We start from the raw sequence: 26817 nt of genomic DNA, 5'->3' as shown, positions 1-26817 counted from the left end.
GTGAATGAATCATTGCAACTTTTCTTGATGGTGTGGTGGTGGATATTGTAAGAACATCTGTACAAATACAAGTCTTGACATTTATTTTATTACAAAATAGCTTTAAAATCTTATGAAAATCATTATTTTAGAATATTGCAAAAGTGTTTCAGAGGGGACGAATACATTTGAATAGTGATGAGGTACATGTGGATCAGTGGTCTGTTGCTCCGACATAGTGACAAATACGATCATAGTCCAGTGTGAACAGTTTCTCCTCATGCCGGTCCAGCTGGACCATGGCTTTGCACTTGTTCTTGTCCCGTTGGAGAATACGGCCGACCTGACCCAGCAAATGTAAATATTGTGATTAGTAACAGAAAAAAACAGTACACACATCATACAGGGGAGACGATCCTTTGCTTACCTGTCCTCTGTGTTCACCCAGTACAACCATTATGGAATCATTTTCGCTTTTTGGAACAATGGTTTCCAGCATGTCCTGCTTCACATCTGCCAACCAAAGAAGAAACAGAGTGTTATTTAAGTGTTCCCGAAGCAATACTCGCTAATAATTCAGCAGATATGAAAAGGTGGAGTCAGAGATTCTGGAGAATGCTTGATGACAAAATCACATGGTATGCAAACAAAGGGGGGCCCATCATAGATAGCAACATGCCTGTTTACAGAGCCTAGTCTGTGTATTAACACCAGATTGAACCAGCAGCATACATAATGCACATTTCTTGTTCAACGCTAATTACGAAAAGAGAACAGCAAGGACTCACCGTCTAAAAATCTTCCCTCTTCAGTTCGACACACACAGGTAGTCGGTGTCAGGACGTCCTCAATACGCATCTGGAGGAAAACATGACTGATTAACAGCTGGTACAAAGTCCCTCTGCTTTACTGTAATTATTAATAATTAAACGAAGATCTACCATCCAAAAAAAAAAGGGATATACGTAAAAGTAACAAGCTAAGTTAACATTTTCTAGACAAAAATAAACCACTTGATAACATTAAAATCCCATGTCCCAATGGAGGCTTGAATAATCATCAGATTCTTTGCAATCATGTAATGTCTGAGTAGGGTATTAGTTCAAGTTCAAATAGTTCTATTGTCATTATATTGTATATTATAATAAGGTCAGACAACAAAATTAAGTTAGCACTTCAAGAGATGTAAAAACATATCTTTTAAACAGCCTCATGTTTCCTCACATAATCATAAATTACCTTTAACAGCAAACGAGACCATCAGTGCAAAGAAAGACGTTTTTATATAGTTTTTACTACTGCATTTGGTCTGGTCGCACACCCAGTCCGATTTTTGATTCGCTCGTGCAGGCTCTATGGTCACATATCCGTATTGGTCGCAGATTTCAGTGTGGCGCAACAACGCGATTTGAGAAGCCTATCCCTCCAGGTGAGGGAAGGGGAGCGGGAGCCTTGTTTGAGACAGTTGTCTGTCGTCATAATGACTGATAACGGGGCTGAACCATCAAAGAAAAAAAAAGAAAATGCAATGAAGAAAAGCTAAAAGGGAGAGAGAGGCGGGCGGGAGGGCGTGGCCAAGCAACGTATACACAATTTCACGGGAGCAAGACTGCAGTGTTTACTCCTAAATGAATGAGCGGTAGCGTACTAAAACAAAGTTTACTTTGCCTCACCAGCATCATCAGATGACCATTATTCATCTGAAATAGTCATTATTTACAACAACATAAACACATTACCTCTTCGTGATCCATACTAACTGCCGTCTCTCATTCATTCGCTTTCTGTGAGGACACGTAATCTTTCAGCTCTGTGAGAGGTGACACTGCATCAACTCATTGCAATCAGGTGTGTGTAGCACTGACTGGCATTAGTTGATGCTGTGTCACTAACCACTCTCCGAAAAGAGTCTGGTGCCCTCACACTTTCAACACACAGACATGCACTATATTGCTTCCTGATCATTTGAATCTCGCACGCCCGGCACAAGCTAGAAAACAGCTTCACGACAGCTGACGTCGTAAAAATACTACCGCTTTTGTCCAAAGGGGACGCCAACGTGCCATGTTACTCGTAGTGGCTTTAACATCTACTGAGAGGCATTCATAAATAAGACACTTAGTAATAAATAGTCAACTAAAAAAAACAATTAATAAAAACAAGTTATAAGAGCAAAAAACTTAATACCTTCGAGTTGTAGTACTTTCCCCCTTTGAAAGCTTTGTCTATAAAGCGAACTTTCAAGTCTCTTTGGAGCCAGGAGGGCGGAGCCGGTGGTCGCCTAGCCTCCTTCACTGGAGGCTTCTCTCTGCAGAAGAAACACAAGGAAAACCAATGTACAGTTTGTTTACTCAAAAGGAATCATTGACAACGTATTAAACTTTAAATGGAAATGGAAAAATATTACAGTGTGGTAAAATAATTATATATATATATTTTTTTAGTATCAACATACAGTTCCCTCAAAGTATTGGAATAGTGAGGCCAATTCCTTGATTGTTGCTGTAGACTGGAAACATTTGGGTTTGACACCAAAATATGAATATCAGACAATAGATCAACATTTCCAGGTATTTACATCTGGATCAGGGGCCGTATTCACAAAACATTTTAAGGCTAAGAGTAGGTCCTAACGTGCTGATTTAGGAGTAACTCTCAAAAATAAGGGGCGTTTCACTCCTAATTTGTTAATCAGGGGCAAGAAATTGAAGGTTTTAGACTGGCCAAGTCTATCTCCAGACTTAAACCCTATAGAACATGCATTTTACCTGCTAAAGAGGAGACTGAAGAGAGTAACACCCCAAAACAAACAGCAACTGCATGAGGCTGTGGTGAAAGCCTGGAAAGCTTCACAAAAGAAGAAAATAATGCTACCTTCTCAGTTGTGTATCAGATCCAGATGTAAATACCTGGAAATGAAAGCTGAAATGTTGATCTATTGTCTCATATTCATATTTTGGTGTCAAACCCAAATGTTTACAGTCTACAGCAAAAATAAATAAATAAAAAGTAAAATTGCAAAGAATAAAGAAAACGGGGAAGGAAATAATTATACATTTGAGAAGAACACACGATTGTCATGAAAATAAAAAAAAGGTTCACGCACAGGTGAAACAGCTCTTATAAAAAACAGTTTTGTAATTGAGATGTACCTGTCTTGACTTGATCCTCTGTGTTTCCGCTTGCGTTCATCTTTTCCTCCGTTTCTTTCTGAAGACTTGTGTTGGTCACCATGACTTTGTTTCTCTTTCTCCTCCCGTCTCTGTTGCTCCTTCTCTCGCTCCCTCTCCTTCTCTTTCTCCTTCTCTTTGTGGGCTTTACTGAGGCGACCTAGACAGAGCATACGCTGCTTAGCATGGCATTAGATAAAACATATACACCACAGTATTGTGTGACTCTGAACGGTAGTGTTTTTATTCTTGTGGGGAGGCAGAGTATTGGAAAATAAAAGCATGAAATGTATTATTATTTTCAATTGAAGGCTGAAATATAACTACACTCGAAGATTAACCAGTTAAGTCAGCTCTTATACAACTAATTTTACAACAATTATTTTCATTATAGGTTAATTTGACAGTTTCGTCATTATTGTTTGGTTTAAAGAATGTCAAACAATGTAGTAGAAATGCCCATCACAATCTAGGGGCGGTAGTGGTAAAGTGGGTAGGGAGGTCGCTTCTGGAGGGCAGGGTCGGAGGTTCGATCCTCCGCCTACCCGCCACATGTCGAAGTGTCCCTGGGCAAAACACTGAACACCAAATTGCTCCCGATGATTCAGAGGGCGCCTTGCATGGTAGCTACTGCCATCGGTGTATGAGTGTCTGTATGAATGGGTGAATGTGGTAAGAAAATCGGGGCTGAGAAAATCGGCTTAAAAGCGCTATATAAGTCAAGTCGATTTACCATTTACCAATCTCAGTGTGCACATATTAGAGTTGCTTGTTTTGCACAAACTAAAACATATTATTTTACAAATAAATATACCTAATTGAGAAGTAGCAACCAGTGCTCAGAAACATGTTAAAGCAATTAATCAATTATCAAAATCCATGCAGCTCTACACACAATAGCAGGATAATTCAGATTAATTCCCAGAAACTACAGACAGTCAACCTAATGTGACACATTTAAGTAGTTTATTCATTTTCATTTCTGTTTAATAAAACAGTTTTCCAATGTGACTGTAATTACATAAGACTGTAATTAAAAAAGCATACATCATAATTACTTAAAATGAAGACTGGACAATAATAGTTTTGTCATTTGGTGCCCTTTAAATCTTACCAGAATGGAGTAAATATCATCTAATTAAGAATGTAGGCGCAAAAAAAACAAAACCATTAGCTGTGAGAAAATTTTCCATAAATCTTGACCTTATCCATTTTATTTGTTTGGATACTTACTGATGTCTTTGCAGTTCTTTTCGTATTCCTTACGTCCGACCAGTGTAACAGCATACTGGCTGATTGTCACTGTCTTGTTGCCAATGGCCAGCTTCACCATAACTCGAGCGTTGTCTGGATCAACGCCTTCAATCTGCAGCACACAAATGAAAGTTGTTGAGCAAAAAACACAGAAGAGAAAGAAAACAGACAGTTGTTAAGGAGTTAACATATTAACATGGATGCAAACACATGTCAGATGTACCTTGCCATACAGTTCTTTATGTGGTCCCGACTGCACCAGAACACAGCCACCCGGACCCATCACCAGCTCCTCCTCTGGCGGCCTCTCGTCTCCCGGCTTTGGGGGGCGTTTATGTTTGGTGGGTTCCAGGTCCTTTATGGCCGAACGATCCGCTCCAAGACCCAATCCTTTAGGACGAAGCTGGTGTTCGATTGGCGTCACGTGTCTGCAGCAACGACAGCATTAAATCAATAAACACAGAAACGTGGGATGTAAAGGAGGCTAGAGGTGGATACAGCCTGTGCATCTCATGTTTAATAATGAAGCTACTAGGCTTACTGGGTGAAACAATGTATTGGGATTCCTGTGATAAGTGCTTTTATAAAACTGCATTTGCACATTGTCTCTAATTATATTGCAGGCTATGTGTAAAACAAAGTCAGGTACAATTAGTTTGAACAATATTCAAAATACATAAAAGCAACATTAAAGTTCAATTTCCTTATCAGAAAGAAAATATTTATTTTTATTTATTATTAACAATTTATGGCACTATTCTGATGGTATCCAATCTATGGATACAGCTACTTTAATCTAATAAAAATTCTGCAAATTCTTCAATTCTTTGATTAATTGTTATGCTATTTATTTAAAGGTGAAGTAAGCGGAATGGTCAGTTTAGCTAACTTCCTGTCACTGACTGCAGTTAGCAGTGCCCTCCCTCGTCCCTACGTCACCACATTAATGCACTGCGGTCTTCAAGCAGCGAGTTATCTAGCATCATCTCAGATCAGTAAGTGCGATAAAACATGATAAAAACAAACAAAACAGACATTGGGAAGGATTTTTACCTGCTCCGCCATTGTAGGCGCATAAACATTCACCCATCCGTCGCTCTGCACGTGCACCGGCAGTGAGACATGCCGGTTTGTAACGTTCTCTCTTGTGATTGATATCAGTTGTGGGATCCCCGAAAAGTAAATTTTTCCGATTACATGCAGAGCAGGTGACTGAGAGATCGGAGTTATGAAACGCGCACACTATACAAGTGATCACTGTATGAATATAGAGCGATTTAACACGTATATTAACATAAATATATTGCTTACTTCACCTTTAAGGACAGTCTATTGTTTTGTCTTAAATTTGAACACCAAAGTGCAAGTAAAGCATAATTACTTTAGGAAGAAAAAGGGTATAGTAGCGGGTCCGCTTTTTTTACATACTGTTTAAAGGTCCGTCCAATGCCTTCTTCTTTATTCCAGCCCATGCCTTTGAGCATAGCGAGTCCATAATGCTCAACAGGAATACTCTCATAATCTGCCTCTGTGGACTAACAAACACACACAAACACACACACGCAGATATGATCTTTCTGAAAAGCATGAGACAAACATTAAATGCTCCAAAAACCAAAATGAATCTTACACCAACACCTTCAACAGACAGACAGACAGACAGACAGTAAAGAATAAATCAAGCACATTACATATGTGTTAGAACTAATTTTGGTGCTTATGTAACCTTTGAGTTCTGCAACACAAAAACACTGTTAGTGCCTACTGACAGAGAGTTGCAGTTTGTGATGCCAGTCTGACTCAGCCTTTTAGCCCTTTAGCTTGGGGCTGTCAGACTTGAACCGTGCTGAGTAAAGTCACCAGGCAGCAGCCATCATCAGGGCAATGGCCCTGCTCGTCCCCGTCTCTACTGAAGGCTTCCCTCTGAGGGAAGTGAACCGTGAACCCACTCACACAGAGGAAACTGCATTAAAATGAGCTTTGGGGCACAGAGAGCAAGTTTCCCATGACTCTCATGGTCTGACAGTCACATCTACAGTGATTGAAAGAGCAGATATGCGATGACAGTGACGAGGCGCGGGGCATTCGGAGAAAATACACAGGATGAGATCTGATTGGTTGCCTGCAAGTCTCTGGGGAGAATGTTGATGCCTGTCTGCCACCAAGGCCTTACTGTAGTGACAAAGCCAACTGTAAACACACGCATGCGCACAACTGTATATGCACACAGGGGTGTTAGAGTATTCTCCTCAGTTGACCGTCAGCACTTTCACACACTCAAATTTCAATCTGAGTCAAAGTAGCCAGTCTACCAGACATTTTGTACAGTCAGGCATTTTTTGATACGCACACTGAAATGCCTCTCTAGCAGATTAAAATGTGATCTTAATATCTGATAGCATTCTAAGAAATTACAAGAAACTAAGAACATAGAAGCCAAGCGCTCCTCAAACATATATTTATTTATTTTATAAAACAACAATTATTAATTAAGTTTACATGTAAGTATGTATAATTACATGAAAGTCCCTGTTGGCATAGCATTATCTAGACATAAAAGTGATTCTTTTTTTATCATAGTACAAAAGAATAAAAAATACTTCAGACTTGAATTACTTCCGTTCATGTTGTCCACATTAATTTGAGACTTTATTCAGTTCATCTAAACTACTAAGTCCATTAATGATTTGACCTTGTTCCTTTCTTATATACGTTATTTATTTCAGTGCCATTATCTAATGTCATGAGACATGAATGATCTCTTCATATTAATCTCATGCCTGGGTGTTCTTTCTATGACTAAATGCCTTAACACTAAAACAAAGTGTGTGGAAATATCATTAAATGTTTAATTCCCCATAGGCTCCATTGTAGTTGCTGAGGAACGATCTTCATTTGATGTGACCAGCATAAACAAAACAACACCAACAAAATTGCCAAAAAAAGAAAAGACATTTATATTTCAAAATCTGTGTTTTGATTGTGTCATGTGTCATCATCAATTTAAATTGATTTAAATAATGAGAGGGAAATAATGTCTGACCCAACCACTAGTATGTATAGCTTTTAAAGGGGTAGTTCAGGATTTTAGACATAGGGCTTTATTCCCAAGTTAGCCTTGGTGTTCTTTATCAGTGGAGACAGTTTTCAACACATTTAATTCAGTCCTTCTAGTTGCAGAGTGCGCTCGTGCTAAGCTAGCGCACGGCATCGGGGGGATACCTAGCCTGCTACTAAAACAGTCTTACCCACTCCACAGTACACCCGAGGCCAATCAATTATAACGCCAGACTATCGATGTAAATGTCTGAGTTGATAGAATAATTTTAGAAATAAAACCAACCTCGCATATTGCATTTTGAGGGACTTTATTCCTTGTAGGCTGCGGCAGCGGCGGACTAATACCTAGGTTACAGGCTCTATAATAGTTTGTTTACCTGCATCTGTCTTACAGACGCAGAGTACAGTGCACAAAGGAGTTGTATTAGCCTATGCAATAAACAAGATATGGCCACGTTTGGAGGACTTAGCAATGCGTCTGCTTTTGAAGACGATTACGGTACGGTTCGTTGGATACAATTTGTTGTATCCAACGAACCGTACCTGTACGAGCCGGAATACACTGATAAAGAATTGAGAGGGATGCTCAAAGGGCAGAAAGAGAAAGAGCGTCTGTAGAGACAGCCCCCGCTGGAGCTGCAGCAGAGAACCGGGACAGAATGACGGTAGACTGGTGGCAGTGCAGTTTCAGTTTCTGTCCCACGCTGCTGTTTACTTTCTGCTGTAGTGATTCGGTTACACAGCAAAGTAAAAGTCCGCTGCTGCTAAGAAAGTAGTCCCTCAAAATGCGATAATTCATGCGATGCGAGGTTGGTTTTATTTCTTAAATTATTCTATCAACACAGACATTTACATCGATAGTCTGGCGTTATAATTGATTGGCCTCGGGTGTACTGTGGAGTGGGTAAGACTGTTTTAGTAGCAGGCTAGGTATCCCCCCCGATGCCGTGCGCTAGCTTAGCACGAGCGCACTCTGCAACTAGAAGGACTGAATTAAATGTGTTGAAAACTGTCTCCACTGATAAAGAACACCAATGCTAACTTGGGAATAAGGCCCTATGTCTAAAATCCTGAACTACCCCTTTAACTCCCATTCTTTGTTGTGCCGATTTTCTTCATATTATAGTGTTTGTCACATGTAGGGTATCGATCCATACTTACAGATTCAGGCCGTAGATCCACCTTTACTTGGTCTCCATCCTCAAAGCCGTCGGGCACTTTGTTTTGCATCAGCAGTGGGATGGAGAGGTTTGGGTTTCTCTCTGACTGAGGCCCATTCTCCCACAGCTCAAGCTGCCTGCGGGAGTCTACCAGCACGAGCGGAGAAGTATTAGAAGGGGCTTTGTGTGACAGGCAGCTAATGACAGCACTCCCACCAAGCACGAAGTTTACATACTCTCTAAATATAAAACCCCCAACTTACAGACATATATTCAAATCAAGCAGAGTTACACTACAGCATTTTATTTTAAAGCAAAGTTAACAAGAAATCAGAGGTACTTGGTTGCTCAGTTAACAACAGGAATCCTTCCTCTAGCCCTTGATGTCCGCACTCCGCAGATTTAAATTCATCACAGAGGAATACAGACTTTGCAAACTTTGAGAAGTTGAGAATGAATGAATCTCAATTTCTTTTATATTGCTCCCTTTATGATGAGCTGAGAATTACTCTGATGCATGAAATGTTCGTACAAAATCCTGAAGTATGTTGGTTTTATATTTTCACTACTATCTTCACTTATCTATAAGTTGGCCTCTTTAGTCACTAAAAACCTGGAAGAAACGTCAGGGTGGTTGAATTATTTCGTTAATAATACTATTGTCAGTCATGTCTATTTCTGGTTTCTTTTTAAGTTAATATTGGTGCATTATTAGCCTTTGGCTGGGCATATTGTTTATGCATGACACTATAATAAAACAAAATCAATCATGTACTGTACACACACCTTCAATGAGCTCTTTGACAGCCTGAGAGTCCACAGAGTCATTGTCTCGGGGTGTTTCTTGTGTTTTGCCTTCGCTTTCCTCGCTCAGGGCCGCTCGCTCAGGTTTGTGCCAGCGGTTCTTCTGGATCAGAGGGATGATGAACTCTTTGGGCTTCTCGGATGGTTTAGTACTGCACGAAAGAGGAACGTGAGCGAGTTAGCGGGCTGGGCCGCTTCAGCACAATATGTACATGCTGTTTTTAATAAGAAATGCAACTACCATACCTAAATACGGTATCCACTTTACATTTACTAAACACACTTAATAATGCAATTACTTTGTGGCTATAACTGAATGGAAACGTAACCAATACGCTAACGCTACGACATGCTAGTTAGCATTAGCATACCTTTGCAATTCTTTTCCATCAATTCCAAGCAGGTAATCTTTCTCGTCTGTCTTTGCCAAAGCTTCGCCAGTGGAAGGTTTGAATTTGTTAACTGTCTTGCTAAAACCAAACGACACAGTCGGGTTTTTTTTCTCTCCTTGGTCCCCTATAGCTACAGACTTGAAATCACCCGTATCTTCCCCGTGCGACGCCATTATTGTTTGTAACCGGTGTCCGGCAGATGCGAGCAGACAGGAATTATGGTAGTTGTAGTTTTATTTTGTTGTACTTGTTTTGTTCCAGTCCGGTGTCAAGTAGTTCAATTAACTACAATTCCCATCATGCACCGTAATTAAAGGTACAACGCATAGATAGCGCTCGAACGGATAAGTATGTTTTAAATATGGGTTTTGTTGTGTGGGCTGACTGGGCTCGATTAGATTGGATTTTAATCCACTTGGAAGAGAAGAGCAAAATAAGCAGGAAATGCATTTTATATCATGTAATAGTTTTAGCATAAATAACAGCACAAAAACTATAATACATATTGTTGATAGCCTACTAGCCTGTGACTTAAACGGACACTTTGTAATGGCATGAGGTAGGCTAGTCTTATTAGGCTACATCTAGGCCTAGGCTACTAACATTTTGTGATTATTTCAAAGGCTATTTGTTGCAGAATGTATTACAGGATACATTTCAGTCATTTCTTTTGGACATTTTGCATAGGCTACATATGTGGAACTGCTCTTTTAGAAACACTTTATTATTCTGTAAAAGTAGGATAGGCTTAATTGGCTGATTTTGTTTTAAAGTCCATATACTTTCTTCATATGACCCTTTTTCCATATGGTTCTATTTTAGAAGTTTTACTTAAACTAAACTTTTGTTCCTAAATGAGGTCCTTTAGCCAAATGGCGCTCGTCACAGCTGGATAGCTACACTGCAAATGTGGCTTTAAAAAAGATCTCCTTTTAATCTGGTTCTCACGCCTTTAAATCCTGGTTATAACTCGTAAGCGAAAAGTGATGCTGCCGATGCAGGTAGCTCTACGGGGAGACTGGGGATAATAAGGGGCGGTACTTTTTAACTCTTTTTATTCCCTCCCCTCCGTGGCCCTTAACTTCTCAAGATAACCATCTCTTTAGCCTTTTGTCATTGTTTCTTCCCTCGAAAAGTGCAATTTGGAGGCAGGAAGGATCCCGAACCGGACCAAGACTTTCGACTGGACATTGCAGCATTTAGGCCTATCTAATTTTATCTTCGACAATTGACTATCCGCGCCCTGCGATTGCACCGCGCCTGCAGTTCAATGACACCTCTTCCCGGTGCCGACGACGTTTGTCTTTCAGTTGACTCCTGTAACAGAATCTACCATTGATGTCCGTTATCAATTCACCTGCTCGATCCGCCGAACGAAGACTACAGGGGAGGATTTGACAAGGGGGAGAAAGCGAACATGAAGGTAAGACACCAAAGTCCAGCAATTATTATTCATTACACACTCCTTACAAGTTAAACAGAACGTTTTTGGACCACGGCTTTATCCACCCTCTGCGTTATTTTGCCTATAGCAGTGCAGCAGCTGCTAAATGTGTAAGCGGCCGCTGTCAGATTTGTGTGTGTGTGTGTGTGTGTGTATTTTCACCACTCTCTCTCTCCTCTCTTTCCTCTCTCTCTCTACGAGATCACCACAGCTCTCAGCATCACTGTCCAAATATCCCGTCAGCCGTGCGCATCGCCTATGACTTTCTCTGGGATACAGTGGTGGTACCGTACAGCCTAGATATACTCATCACTGCTTTTAATTTATTTTTATTTTTTTAAACCACTCATCAGGCTTGTGCTTTTTGACCAAGTAACTCGTATTTATTTTACTAAGTGCAGGCTTAACCTCAGTCGGGTCAATGTATATAGACGCGTTCAAACGGATCCTCTTTGAAAGGCTGAACTGCTTGAAAAGAATGTGTGTGTGTCAGCGCCAGGGCAGGTCAGTATTATTCCCTAAATATGAGAAACCTGAGAATCTGGTGTGTGTGTGTGTGTGTGTGTGTGTGTGTGTATGTGTGTGTGTGCGTGAGAAAGAGGAAGAGAAAGTGTGTGCATGTAAACTAGTCATTAAGTGTGTGTATTAGAGAGTAACGTATGGGTTTGCGATGATGGTGGCAGATCTTAAGGGATAAGAGTGTTATTTTTTGACTGATGGAGTTTACATCCGTTAACAGCTAGTGATCATGTGTGTGCGTGCGTGTGAGTGTGAGTTTTGTGTATGTGTGTCTGTGTATATAAAGTCATAATTAGGTTTGAAAAGTTTTTTTTTGTACATTTTTGATTTCTTCTTTAACTTTTTCAATCTTGTGCTGCAGAATTATAAACAGAAGCCCATGTTCGTTGCACCTGCATCCATTTTACCATAAGAAATAGACTGACTTGCAAAATGTGCTCTAGTTCACAGCCAGGTGTGTGAGCACGCATGTGTGTAACAGTGTTCCTTGCAGCTCTGTTTGTATGTGTGTGCTTTTGTGTGTGTGTGTTTTTGTGTGTGTGTATGTGTGTGTTGTTGCTGTTTGTTTAGGGTGTGTCCCTGCTCGATACAGAGAGCTTGTTCTCAAGTGATGGATGTGTGACCCTGATTTTACAGTGTGGATTGCTGTTGGTCTGGAAAGCAGTCAAGGTTACGTTGTTAATATGAATCATTGATACATTGGAAGAGTAGAGCGAGACATGTGGTGTTTAACTGTCCACACATGCTCACATGCTGGCTCTGGTTGTTGTTTTTTTGTTGCACTATAACCAAGCAAAGCCTTATGGTTTCATCCTGCACCTCTCCTCCTTTGGGTCTCAGTTCCCAACCCAAGTTGAAACAACCAGTAAGTGGAAACGCATGTCACCGTACGAACATGACTCCGCTCTCACTGCTAACAAGACGAGAGGATGAAGTGAGGTGCATTTGGTTCTCTGTCATAGTGATGCACGTCAGCTGGGATTTGTTGATTGTCTAATTATGTACCTCCTGCGTCCTCGCCATCATGCATATTCATGATGCTTTTTTAAGGTGTGGTGAAAACAAAGTATGCGTGCATGTGTGTGTGTGTGTGTGTGTGTGTGTGTGTGTGCGCGTGCACGCGTGTGTGCGTTTGTGTCTGTGTGTGTGTGTTTGTGCAAGGCATTTTACCCTTGACAGTGCAGGGCTACGCAGGCACATTCTCCCATCTGTGGTCCAAACCTTTGCTCCCAGCCACTGCATTTGGATTCAGTAGTTGTAGCCTGCCCTATTCTTACATCTCAACAGTTCGTGTGGAGTCAGATCTGACATTTGAACAACAACAACATTCCCATGCTGTAACTGCCGCTCGTTTGCCTGCCTATATATGCATTGAGATTTGGATTGGATAAGCTGCCGTTAAGTGGTTAGACTCTTGACTGAGGTGGCGAATCAATAACCAATCAATGGTAGTGGTTGGAGTTTACAGAGTGTCATATTTGAAATGTCAAGAAGGCAATGAATCTGTGTATCCTTGACTCAGATCTGAGTTGGACAACTGGGATCAATATCAGGTGGGTGAGACAGGCGAAGCAGGAGCAGGCGAGGGTCACCTTCACCCATCTCTGTACTGAATCAGCAGTATCTCTCTTACACAAACATCCACACTCGCACGCACACGCACACGCACACACACACACACACACACACACACACACACACACACACACACACACACATACTTGAAGGCCTGCTTAGGTTACCAAACTGCGACCTCACACACAAGAAAAAACCTCATTATAGTGAACTGAACCTATACCTCCCTTTTTTCCTTATGAATAATTCATTTTGTTATTAAGATTTCAGCCATTCTTCCATAAGGTTACCCACTAACCCCACCCTCCTCTTGTGTTGATTCTACTACTGTCTTTCCATTTTCCTTCATGGCTGGGTTCGCAATGGTTCTATTTCCTGTATCCTCCTTTTTTCTAAATTCCCTTAATTCCTCCCTACCGTTCCAATTTGTTTATCTGTAATCCATTGTTATCGTTGAGATGCTGATCTGCTCTGTGTAATTAAACTCTTTGATCGCAGCAAGGGGTGCACTGTAAAAGCTTCCTGGCGGATTGACGATAGAGGACCTGTTGTTATTGTGGTGTGTGTCCCTGAGAAGAGCAGTATACACACACAACATGGCCCCGCTAATGTGCCCCCTGCCCCCGACCTTGATCCTGGTGCCTTTTTAGATGCCCTCTGGCCAAAGGAAACATCACTGAGCCTGTATTATCCTGTCAGGTGTGTGAGTGTCACTCGACTGCTCAACAATGTTTTTAATCTTACACTAAGTCCCTTTGTATGAATTCAACACACAAGCAGCTTTAAATAAAATCTTACACTGCAATAGATTGTGGATTTGTCGATTGCGTGCAGAGAGAAGTGGCCGTACTTCTCATGACACATGTTCTGATCAGGTTTTTCATGTATTGAGAGAAATGTTTCCGTGTGTGCCGTGCGTATGCCGCCCACCGTGTATGACAGAGGGAGATATTTTGTGTTTTCCCAACCCACAAGCATTTAATCTTTTATTTTTAAATCTGCCACTGCTGTCTGTCTGTGTTGTGTTGAGCACTCTCGTGCCCTAGATTTGGAAGTGAGTGAGCATCAGGGAGCTTTAGAGAACCCTGTGTTGCTTGCACAGTTTGGTGTAAATGTTCGGCAGGAGAGGTCAAGGCGCAGATGTCAAATAAGACGGAGAGAGTCGGAGCTGGGAGAACCGTTCTTGTTCATTTTCTGCCGCTCAACCAGTGTATTGGTTCAGATGAGTTTAAGGCCACCAGTTATTAAAGATCACTCACTTGTCTGACCCCCAACACCGACCATGGGGGGATTCTGCAAGATAAAGAGCAGTGTGCTTCACAACAGGTCTAGAGATGAGCTTAGTGTTTGTATGTGTGGGATTGGGTTTTCCTCACTTGCCCTGCAAAAAAAGGGACCATTGCAACAACAGTAGATTGGTAACTCAGACTGTCCCAAGATTTTCATTTAGCAATTTTTTGATTGGAATATTATTGGTTGAAATGCTTAGAAGCCTGTTGATTTTAAACTTAGATTAAAGTTGTATCATACATTATATTTATTATGAATATTGAACAATGTATTGGTCAATCGATTAACTGAATATGAATAAGCTATTTTTTGGATGACTGATTAGTTGTTTAATTTTTTTTCAATATCCATATAACAGATACATATACTGTATATATCTGTCTATATCCATTTATATCTATATCTATGATAATTTTTTTTGATTAATCGATTACACCAATGAGTCAGCAATACAAAAAATCATTAGTTGCAGCCCTAATACAATGGTTTTCAATCAAATCAAAGATATAACCAACAACTTCTTCATTAAACAAAATGCACTGTTCTTTCGGAATTTTTAGCACTTCAACTAGCAATAATCAACTATTATTATATCAATAGATAAATTTTTAATTATATAACATGAAGTAAAAAACAAATGGTGAAAAGGGGCTGATCAAAAATTCCAACTGATCAACAGGCTCGAATCCCAAAATATTCCATTAACAGCTGAAATTAGGCAATTAATCCATTAGTTATCAAAAGAAAAGTGATCAGCGACTATTTTTAAAATCAATTAATTGTTTCAGCAATTTATCAGGCAAAAATAGCTGCTGATTCCAGCTTGTAAAATGAGAGACTTTAAGGTTTTAGCTGGAGATTCTGAAATTACATCCAAGGAATCAGTCAGTTACCTTGGCTGTGTTTTAGATTGTAACTTATCTGGTGTAGGTCAGGCTCAAAAGGCAATCACCAAAATAAATCATATAATCCGTTTTTTGGCCAGAATTTAAAAGTTTCTGGATCAAAGAACAATGTTAATTTTAGCAGGAGCTTTAATTCAGCCTTATTATGATTATGTGTGTGGCTCATGGTACAATGGCGTCACAATGCATTTGAAACATAGGCTTCAGGCCTCGCAAAATAAGTTGGTTAGGCTTATTTTTGACCTCCCCATGAGAACTCATCTTGAATCTTCCCACTTTGAGAGGTTGGGTTGGTTGAAAGTAGATGATCGTGTATCTCAGATACAGCTGTGTATGGTACATAGGATTGTAAATGGGGATGTTCCCAAATATTTCAGAAATTATTTTAATCGAGTAAGTGAAGTTCACAGGCATTCCACTACAGGTAGCTCTACTGATTTTGTACCCCCCAGAGTTAAGACTAACATGGGAAAGGATTCCTTTTTTATGCTAGAACTACACTTTCGAATAGGTTACCCGGTACACTGAAGTTAGCCAGGAATTTAGGCAGTTTTAAAAAGGCCCTGAAACAATGGCTTAGATGCCAATATTAGGCTTGTCTTAATGGTGATCATTGTTATGTGTGTGACTTTTATGTAACGTGTATATTTTGTGAATGTTGATATGTGATTTGCTGCTACTTGCCCTCTTCTCCTGCCCAACAGGGACCACAATGGAAATAAGCCTTCGGGCTTTTTTGTGTTATCCCTGGCTATTTATGTATTTTAATATATGACAGAGTGCTGTTAATATCAAATTGTAAAATTAAATAAAATCTAAAATAAAATAAAATCAATACATATATGATTAAAGCTATACGTACCTTTTTCATACAATGTCGGTTACATTCAAACCATCACCAAATGAGTCGACACAAATTTGATTAAGCCTATCAGCTCCTCAAAACTCTCCCTGTATTTCTCAGTATGGCAGCGTTTACAAACTGGTGTCGCCCCCAGACACTGTTTCAGGAGCTCAAGAAGCGGCGACGAATTGTTTCAGTTGTTGATTCTACTTCCAAGAAAAAACCTGGACGTACAGCAGAAGGACTCAAGTCCATGGGCGATCACTGAAGGCTAACATTGTGTAGATGATCAGAGAGTGTTGTTGTTATTACTCAGAATTCCTCATGGGGACGAAATAAGTTATGCACTATAGCTTTAAGTTAATTAAATGTATTTGGATTTTGGACTTTTATACAAGTTGGTCTATGTGGAGTTGTAATGGTCTTTTTTGGGACATTTTACAGACCTAAATTGATAAATTCTATTTATCAGCTGGTTAATTGAAATAGTCACTGTCTCAATTATATTAACATCCGTAAAGAAGAACAGCTTGAACTACAAAATATTTTAAGACTGTGATTATGATAATTAAAATCAATAAAATCAATTGTTTGAGCTTGTTCACACTTATCCATGTCTCTCTTGAAGTCTTACCTTTAGATGTGTAGTTGCAGTGCACAGGGTCAGTATTAACTTCAATCAGTCATGCTAACTTTGGTCTGGCTTCTGCAGACTCAAGAGGAACCTCGATTCTTCTCAGTTGTTTATTCAGTGCAAGAGCTCACAGAGAGACAAACGCATGGAGCCATCAAGCATGCTGGTCACATTCTAGCTGACAAAACAAACAAGTCAGTCCATCAATATTCTTAGAAATTCACATTTAGGAATAGACAACCATTCACTGCTGTGAACTTTCAGTGAGCATGCATAAAATACCAAATAGGCTGTCAGACATTCACTGAGCTAATTGAGCAGGCTAATTTCATCATCGTAGACCTCATTTAGAGTGGAAACTGAATGCAGACAATAGAGCGAGCGTGTCTCTAAGCTTTACTAGCATGAAGCCACTCATCTGCACATTGGATGCATAAAAGCCATCCGGTGACATGCAAACGTGGGATGAGACAATTAGACTGTTAAATGGGAGCAGCATCTCACGTCAAAAGCTGATTGTGCTCAAAAAGTTTCTCGTCTGTGAAGAAGCCCAACAAACTCTGATGTGGTCAAAGCGGATTATGTCAGAGCGAGGTCTACCAGCTGAGAGACGGCTTTGATGGGGATGAGGGCCGGCATCTAGATAGACATCAGGAACATGGGGAGAATCAAGAGAGCTGACAGTCACTGCTTTCACCAGCAAGCCTCACTACACTGTCACTGAAACAGGGGGAATATATTAGGGGTGGTGAAAGAAATCCATTCGTGGGAAAATCGCGATTCCTATCTCCTGTGATTTTAAATCGATTCATAATTTGCCAAAATCGATAAAAACATTTATTTATTTTTTAAAATCACTATTTTAAATAATGCATTTTGCTGCTGCCGGTAATGTTGACTTGCTTTAAAATCACATGCATTACAAGCTTCACATTAAATTAGACTTTAATTTGATTTGAAATTTTCCCACATCGCATCTTAGCACACAATGGACTGGAGTAGATCCTGAAATCCTCTTTGAAACTGATTCCAGAAATCTAATTTGAGTCGGAAATCATTTTGAATCGAAAAATTTATTTTGAATGAAATCGTGACCCCGGGAATCGATATCGATATCGAATCGTGGTATTCCAAAAGATTCACAGACCTAAAATATATACAAGAATAGGTGTGCCGCTGCCGAGAGACAGTTGTGTTGTTGATGAAATTGTTTCGTGCTCTTTCAAATGGAAGTGTGTGTGTGCACCTTGGACTTCATCCCGCTGGATAAATCTGCCAAGACAAGATGTTGTTTTTTGAGCTTCGCCTGAGCTGCTTTATACCCAGCAATTATCCGCTTGTCTTAATTAATGTGTTTTGCTTACAGCCTTTATTCCTGAAGGTCTTTCAAGACGCTTTCCACCCCAATGTCAAGTGCACTGCTATTCCCTTGTGTCCTTGATACGTTGCTTCAAGTTGACTTTGAATTATTGAGCTCTCTGGCAAAGCTCATCTGTGTAACTTTAATAAATTAACACCCTCGAGATCTAACCTGAAATAAGTGCTTAGTTAAATTTGTCCTGTGATAAAGATGTTTCGCTAATGACTCTGAGCTACCAGAGGTAAAATAGCCCTAGCCCTTTCAGACTAATCACTGGGAAGAACTTAATAGACAAGGACCTGAAATTTTGTTAATTAGCAGCACTGGGTGCACATCAGGTGTTATTACAGGGCAGCGATGGGGATCTTACATTTAAAATAAAGCTTAAATGACAGTCGGACTCTCTTTTAGTGCACATAAACTAAGACAATGAACATTCTCTTTTTGCGTAGTTATTTGCTTTCAGGCATATTTCATCCAGAAAACATGGTGTGGCGCAGCTGTTTATAGTACACACCGACTAATAGTCGCCTGGAGCATTTTCTTTATGCTTTCTGATTCAAACCATTATGGAGAGGACCTGAAAAAACCCACCTCTAAGAATAGACTCAAAGTCATGGGGATGTGTGTTTTGCCACTGACAGATTGCTGTGGTTTGATATTACATTGTGAGGCAGGAGCTGCAGGTTGTAGAGATCCTGAGCACGTCGCTGGTGGAGAGGAAGTCAGTGAAACACGAGACGTATTGGTCAGCCCTTTCCTGACCTAAAGGTCAGAAATCTCAATTGAGCATTCTTTTTATTGGGTTACATTTCCTTGAATCTATATAATATGTCCTCTGTGTCTAGTACCGTTGGCTCTATATAATTCCTCTGGAGGAATATATTTGCTGTTTTCTAAGGATTCCGGTCATTCCACAAGTTCAATGCAGACTGAAATATCTCCACAACTATCTGATGGATTGCCATGAAATTCTGTATAGATATTTTATGGTTCTTTGAAGATCACTGCTATTGTCTTTCGTGATCCCCTGACTTTACCCCCTACACCACGATAAGCTTGGAATGTTTTTTTTGTGAAACATTTCATTAATTTCTTCTTTATTTCGATCAGAATGAAAACAAATAAAATGTGAAAACAGCATACAAAAAAACAAGAATATTTTTAAGAGTCAACAATATTCCTAAACAAGTGAATTCTATGTGTTCGAATAGGAGCAGGAGGAAGTCAACGCTTATTAATACACACCCCTTCTCAACAACTAGTGGATAGATTGCCATGACACTTGGTAGAGATATTCATGTCCCCCTCAGGATGAATTGTAATCACTTTGTGAGCATGTTAGCATGCTGACTCAAAGCATCACTGCGCCTTAGAACAGCCACACAGAGCTGCATGCACGACTCCCGTCAGACTTGCTTCAAATTGAGAGAGAGAGTGTGAATGAAAGAGAGGTCATCATTTTACCCTCTCACCAGTTTGCATTTGACAGTTACATATTGCCATTGTGGAAGAAAAGCAGTTTTACAGCTCAAATTGTCCTTAAAGAAAAAATCCAATTGCTTAGCATAATTTACACAGGATTACAACACTGTCTAATTCGACAAGATAATGTTCTCACGACTAGAAGTGCATTCATCCAAAGCTCTCACTGTGTTTTAAGTGAACACAAGAGAGCTGGGTGAGTGCAGTGCCAGTTTGTAGCATCAACACGGACAGCAGCAGAGCGAGGCAGAGGAAGGCAGTGTCAGGGTGTGTCTGCGGCGGGACGTGTCCTGACAGGCTGTGGCTCATTAAACCCCTATCAGACGCGAGAGGTCAAGACAACAGCGACACACTCTGCCTCCATGTGTATAGTGTAGACACACACGCACACACATACGCACGCACACACGCACACACACACTCACACACACACACACACACACACACACACACACACACACACACACACACACACACACACACACACACACACACACAGCACGATAATACTCTAGACCTTTTGAGTTGTTTTATTTTTAGCATTTTAATCATTCATGCCAACGGCTGAAAAATTCGGAGAAATCTTTAGACAAAAGCTTGAAGAGACTAACGGCTTATAGAATTAGGATTGATGCCGATGGAAATACGTTGAACGTGATTACTTGCAAAAAGAAGTTTATGCTTTTGTTTTAACTCTCTTCTCACGACACACTTAATGCAAGTTGTATTATGTATGTGTGGCTGGCTGAATGGATGGATTGGTGCCTAGTTGTTGGGAAGGCAGGTCGACAGTGTTGCTACAGACGGTTTCACAGTGGGGTACAGAGAGAGAGAGAAAGAAAGAGGGAGATAGAGAGAGAGAGACAGAGGTTCTGGGGGCATTGTTTGGCAGGGATGAAGGCGCAAGCATAATTCCAGGTTGAGACATGCAGGCGTAAGCTGCACTTCTTGTTTGATCGTGTTTTATTCAAATGTGCTAGAACAACAATGAACTGTAAGGTCAAATAAGTAAGCGCTATGCCAACTTCGGGCAGCGTGATGCCCCCTCTATCTCTGCCTGACCTCTGTACTCACCATTTTTCTCCTGTTGCTTCCAGATTGTTGGAGAAAAAACACAACAATCCCTCTGTATTTTATAGTTACATACTTAATTCTCAACCTTTTTCTGCGCTCTACGCTAAAATCCTTCCACTTCAGCTTTTCTCCCAAATCCCTACCAGAGACCCCTCTTTTTGCTGAGCAGTAGGAGCTAGGATGGAGGAAGAGGATATCTTTCGGATCTGCCTGTCGAATGACCACTCAAGTTGGGAGGATTATTGAAATCCTGTCCTTCTCTCACTGCGGAGGACCCAGGGTGCCCCTGAGAGGGCTTGGCTTGGTGTTATAGTCTGGGAAGCCTTGTCCGTGTCATCCCCACCCATGCCAAGGGTTATCATTGTCACACATTGGCTTAAGAGGATTGGATCTTGGAGCAAGAGATCAGTATTATCCATTAGAAATATTGTGTCTGAGCAGGTTTTATCGACGTTTAAAGGTGCCGTGTGTAGGAATTGGTGTTTTTTCAGAATATAATTGGTAGAAGTGGAATATTATATTCATAAGTTTTAATTAGTGTATGAAAGCTTAAACAGTAAAGGTGTTCTTTATTTATTACCGTAGAGCCGCCATGTTGCACGGCCATGTTTCTGCAATAGCGCAGAATGGACAAATGTAACGGGCATACATGTGTTTAAATATAGTGGGTGTCCGTCGGTAATGCACCTGTTGGAAGAAGTACTATCAAATAATGCACCTTCACCTTATCACTTAATAGTGTGGGAAGCATTGAGTCAGAGTTGGATGATGCCATCTTTATTTACTAGCTTCCCTTCCTCGAAGGCCGTCGTAAATTCTGTAAATTCCCCAGACGGAAGTTTTCAGCACAAGATGATGCCAAAATACACCTTAAATACACGCTGCACTTTTAAAGGAATAGTTTGACATTTTGGGAAATACTCCTCCTCCTTACTGAGATTGCTATGAGAAGAGCGACACCACTGTCTATTAAATAGAAAAGAGACAGCCATGAGATGGTTAGCTTAGCTTCGCATAATAGAGTAGCGGCAGGGGTAAACCTGGCTCCAGCTTCATATACTTTCATCAAATTCTCAGCACGTTAAAGCCAATAAACATATTTGAAAAAATGTCAAACTATTCCTGTTGTGTTGTAGATTGTAAAAGTTTGGATTCCTGCTCCCCTACCTTGTGTATCTGTTGTTGCACTGTGTGTCACGGTGACAGTGCTGCTCTGATAATGTCACGGGAACTTTGTCCGCTCACTCCGGACATCACAGCTGTCAAGTCACTGTCGACTCAAACACATCTTCACCATGTCAGCCACCTCTTCAGCCCAAACACACACACAGCTGCTGCTGCTCCCCAGGATAACTTTATTTTCGATACAGGCTTGCCCTGAGACTTGTCCCTTTAGTTAGCTCAGTGCACAAAATATGCCATTACATACTGTGATTGAGCAGACAATAAGACAATAGGGGGAGAATGCAGGATGCAAACTAATATTTCATCGTGTACAGAAAAATCTATAAAAGTCTTTATTTATGTGAAAGCATCATGCATCACTGAGGATACAGAAATGATTCTCCAGGTTTGGTAGCTTGCCTTTTCCGAGCGCGTGCTCATTCAATCGTAGCTTTATCTGAATGGAAACTAGATTTTTCCATTTCACCGATGACGATGTGCTGGAACGAGCACCTTCTCCTACGTAATGTTGTGTGTTGTTTACATGCAAACATAACGTCAGCCTGCAGCAAGCATGAGGGAACATCTCTGTGTTTCTTTTGGTTGAACAGTCATGCATTTTGCTGTAGCATGTTGGCATAAAAGCCACAGTTTCCATGTTGGGTTGTTCTTTCAGGCTGCCTTGTTCTCAGAAATGATCCCCAACCTATGAAAATTTAATTATTCATCACTTTCAAGAATATTCTGAAACATTTAAACTCCCAAGACCTCTGAAGTCTTCAAATGACAATGTTTAAAGGTGGAGACAGCGATTCTGTAGAATGTTTGTTGAGAAAATCCCTTTTATCAAAGTCAGTGAATTTCTCCTCACAATTTGATAGCTGTCTGTACTGAGTGAACTGTGTGCTGAAAAAAAATCAGGTGTTACTACACAGCCTAGGCACTGTAAATTGGTATGTAAACAGAGGGGGGCCCACAGTAGCAACATGTCAGTTTATAGAGCCTAGGCTGTGTTTTAAAACCTAATTTTTTCCCCAGGGTTAGGGTTAGTAAGTACACAGTAAGTGCAGGTAGTGGATCGTGACGAGACTTTCACTGATTTTTTTTTTTTTTTTTTAAGATTTTTTTTTGGCATTTTTATGCTTTATTGATAGTGTAGAGACAGAGTTGAAATGGGGCACAGAGGGGAGTGACATGCAGAGAACGACTGCGGGCTGGAATCGAACCCGGGTCCGCTGCTGGCCGAGGCCCATGGGGGGGACGCCCTACCAACTGAGCTAAGGGCGCCCCTAGACTTTCCCTGATTTTGACAAAAACATTTTGTTAACAACAACAATCATGCTCCATAATCGCTGACTCCACCTTGAAATAGCAAAGCAACCTTCTGCCTGAAGTCAAAGGGTCCTTCCCTAGCTTATTGTGTAATTGAACCTTTTTTTCTCATTTTCTCAACTGTCTCACACCCATCTGCTCACGCTCCGATTCTGTTTGTTTCTCCTCTCCAGCTCGTTTGCCATGTCTAAGACAGTGGTGAAGAAGCAGCACTGGCGCTCCAAGGTGCAGGACAGCTTCGTGCCCTTGCTGGGCTCGTCGGGAGAGCTGGGGGTGGCCGCCGGTGGTGGAGCAGATTATGGAGAGTTTCCATTTGTCACGTCAGCTCCGGGGGGCGGGCTCACAGTCGGTGACATCATACTAGAGATCGGGGGGACACCAGTATTGGGGATGACATTAGGAGACGTGCGTGGTGTCCTCAACTCCTGCCCCCATCCTGTCCGCATCAAAACTGTGTCACCAGGTATGACAAGGCACAATAATGAAACCATTTACACGTTAGTCTGAAGCTTATTATTTTTTCAGGTGTGTTAATCTTTTTTTTCTGCTATCAGCCATCATAACACATTCAATCTTTATTCATCTCCCTAATCTTGCAGAACATTTCAATCAATCAAATCAAACTGTATTTGTATAGCACTTGTTGTACACAGCGAAGGCAACAGACAATGTTTCAAAGATAAAAACAAAAACAAAAAAACAACCCCCCCAAATGGCAAAAAACGACTTTCAGAAAACTCAATAAACACCAACTACACTCAAAGACTACACTCAAACAATCTGTCACACCGGTGTCCAAGCTGTCATCCGTAATAATCTTGCTCAATAACCCTCCACTGACTCTCACAACGCTAAATCTGCAGCCTGTAGAATTCGGACGCTGATGTGCACTGGTCAATTAGTCTGGCTATGTCAAGGCGATCTGACAATATGTGGGTAGGAGGAGGTCAAAATTGCTGATGACACATGACAAGAGCGTGGCGATATAGTTGTCTGTCACACGCAAGAGGGGCCTTGATGTTTAGAACAGGGGGGCTGGGGGTAACGGATGTCTTTGTTAGCTCCGAACAGAGCGATATGTCATTGGAGTGTCACCTGACCGTGGCTCCCGATGGCCTTGCTTGCTTAGATTGATAGCTGATTTGGCCACAGGGGTGTAAATGGGGACCTTTGCTCCCGGTCCCTCGGCTGCTGGTATAGATCCATTATCGTTTCCGAAGTCTGCCTGGCTCTCCCTGGGCAGCTTGACTACGTGAAGCGCAGACAGTGATGGATGATCCTGTGCTCGATGGGGTGTTGTATCACACCTCCTCCTCCTATTCCTACTACTGCTACTACAACTCCCTGTGCTCCAGGCCTCCAATACAGGACACCAGGCCACCTTCCCCAGAGGCAGGGAAGCAGTTTAAAGGTTTTAGCACAAATACTGGCGCTCTGAGGACAGTAACAAGAGTATAGTGATTTGATCTGTCCATCAAATTAAAGTACCCTTCAGTGGTTTCTGACAGCAGAGCCCTGGAAGCTCCTCTTCTTTGCATTGTTATAAACCTTGACACGTGACTGGCTTTAATGCTGGCCCATGTGTGATGCCTTAACTCATTCTACTAGAGATTTGACAAAATCCAAGTCGGGATACAAAGTCGGGTCATTGACTTTCAGAGAGATGATGTAGAATAAAATAATAGCAGCTGTTTCATAACAGGATGAACAAAAGCCCCATCATTCCTCCCAAAAGGCCCCGCTGGCTAAATTAATTTCCCCTTTATAAGCGGCTGCCATATGTGGCCAGTCATATGAGCGTGCACTAATAAAGTTATACCACGGTGACATTTTTTTTTAATGTTAATGGCACACAGCAAATTTTAGTGTGCTCCGGGGCAGAACCGCTGCAACAGACATACAGTAGCCATGGGGGCAGCCTGTAGGTGAAGCACAGACGCAGCACGATCGTCTGTCAGAGTGACAACCTCCCAGCCAATCCATAACAGGGAGTGACCTGTCATCAGAGGTTGTAAAGCACCAGAGATGATATTAAGAGATCAGAGAGAGGAGTAACTGAGCCCCTATGTTCGGCTCTTTCCAGTTCAACCGGTGGTGTCAACCTCAACTGTGGTGGCAGAAACACTTCACCTTAGTAGGTTTTTGTGCATGCATGAGGGACTTGGGAAAACACCTGTGAATTCACACAGAGAGATCAGCAGGTGTCAATGTGAAAGTCTATGTTGTAAAATGATGGTGTTAAATCAAGCCTAGCAGCAGTAGAGATTAGAACACTGAATAAATTCCTACTTGACGGGGATACACACAAATCTTAGAGTTGATATACAGTACATCATGAGTGTGTTTGTGCTTACTGGGCTGATTTCTTCATGTCTCTCTGCCACGCTTGTACCTTTGCCCTTCCCTCAGGCTCCACATTGTGCAAGGATCTCAGGTTGTATCTGAGTAAGTGCTTCACGCCCGGCTCAGTGGACAGCCAACTTCAGCAGGTCATTCGAGAGAACCTCTACCTCCGCGCCATGCCTTGTAAGTCCCATTCTGTGCTTCTCTCATCACCTTCAATACACAGTATCACTCCATACTGTGTCCTTATATTTATGTGTCCTCTTCATTTGCCCATAAATTGCATTACAGTATTACATGTCATTTTTAGCATATATCCAAAGCAACTTACAACTGGAGGCAGGCATTTAGCATTAGGGTCTTGCCTAAGGACCCTTACATGACTGCCCAGACCGTGAATCAAAGCCTTTTTTTCAGTATCAAAGTCAGTGGTGTGCCCAGCTGCCAATAAATTATATGTTCCATGTTTTAATCCCAATATTAAACTAATTTTCACCTCCTCCTCCTCCTCACTCATAATATTAATCATCCAAGGCTCCCTTAAGTTACGGACCTCATTAATTCTTTGATAACACATCTCATGGTTGCCGCCGTGTGACTGTGTTGGTGTTAATTGGCGTTTAAGCCGGCAGAACTATTTTACGCACTTACCTTGTGTCAGTGCATGCGAGGAGAACTTGTAATGAAAAAAGTGTCATTATTAGACCTGTTTATGAGACTAGAATATATTTGATCAAGTTTGAAAGAAATGACATACGGGCAGTGAGTTGGATATTCCCATAGCAACAGTCTGTATTGCCACAACACGGCATATGGGTTTATCCTCAGTGGCAGTCCTCACCCCTGTGCTCCAGGCTGTTACTTTGTTTGGGTGGTGGTAAGACGGTATCAAATGGGATGGTAGCTGTGTTTGACAGGTTCCTTTCATCCTTTTTTTGTATGATCCCCTGACAAAGAGGACGAGCAATTTCATTTGGATGCCTGTGAATAAAATCAAGCACAATGGCAGCTAAAGGCAGCTAGTTGTAG

General features: G+C 41.2%; 2 protein-coding genes across 2 annotated transcripts in view; one reads left to right on the top strand and one right to left on the bottom strand.

Moving 5' to 3' along the window:
- Positions 1-186: 186 nt before the first annotated feature.
- On the bottom strand, positions 187-9992 carry gpkow (G patch domain and KOW motifs; the record flags this gene model as incomplete). Its single annotated transcript, XM_080030334.1, has 11 exons — positions 187-322; positions 407-492; positions 768-837; positions 2167-2287; positions 3132-3309; positions 4383-4515; positions 4627-4831; positions 5832-5938; positions 8625-8770; positions 9410-9579; positions 9799-9992. 11 exons carry the CDS (start codon positions 9990-9992, stop codon positions 194-196), a joined length of 1539 nt encoding a protein of 512 aa, XP_079886460.1. The 3' UTR covers positions 187-193.
- A 1692-nt stretch (positions 9993-11684) lies between these two features.
- The window catches only part of magixb (MAGI family member, X-linked b), a gene marked incomplete at both ends in the record, with an annotated part of 43049 nt that continues 27916 nt past the window's right edge, over positions 11685-26817 (top strand). The window contains 3 exons of the mRNA XM_080030726.1: positions 11685-11767; positions 23619-23908; positions 25855-25971. Coding sequence (XP_079886852.1) covers positions 11685-11767; positions 23619-23908; positions 25855-25971 — 490 coding nt within the window. The remainder of the gene's footprint in view (positions 11768-23618; positions 23909-25854; positions 25972-26817) is intronic.

This window comes from Ammodytes marinus (genome assembly GCF_949987685.1).
Source record: "Ammodytes marinus genome assembly, chromosome: 7".
Classification (NCBI taxonomy): domain Eukaryota; kingdom Metazoa; phylum Chordata; class Actinopteri; order Uranoscopiformes; family Ammodytidae; genus Ammodytes; species Ammodytes marinus.
This window is presented reverse-complemented; position numbering and strand designations above follow the sequence as displayed.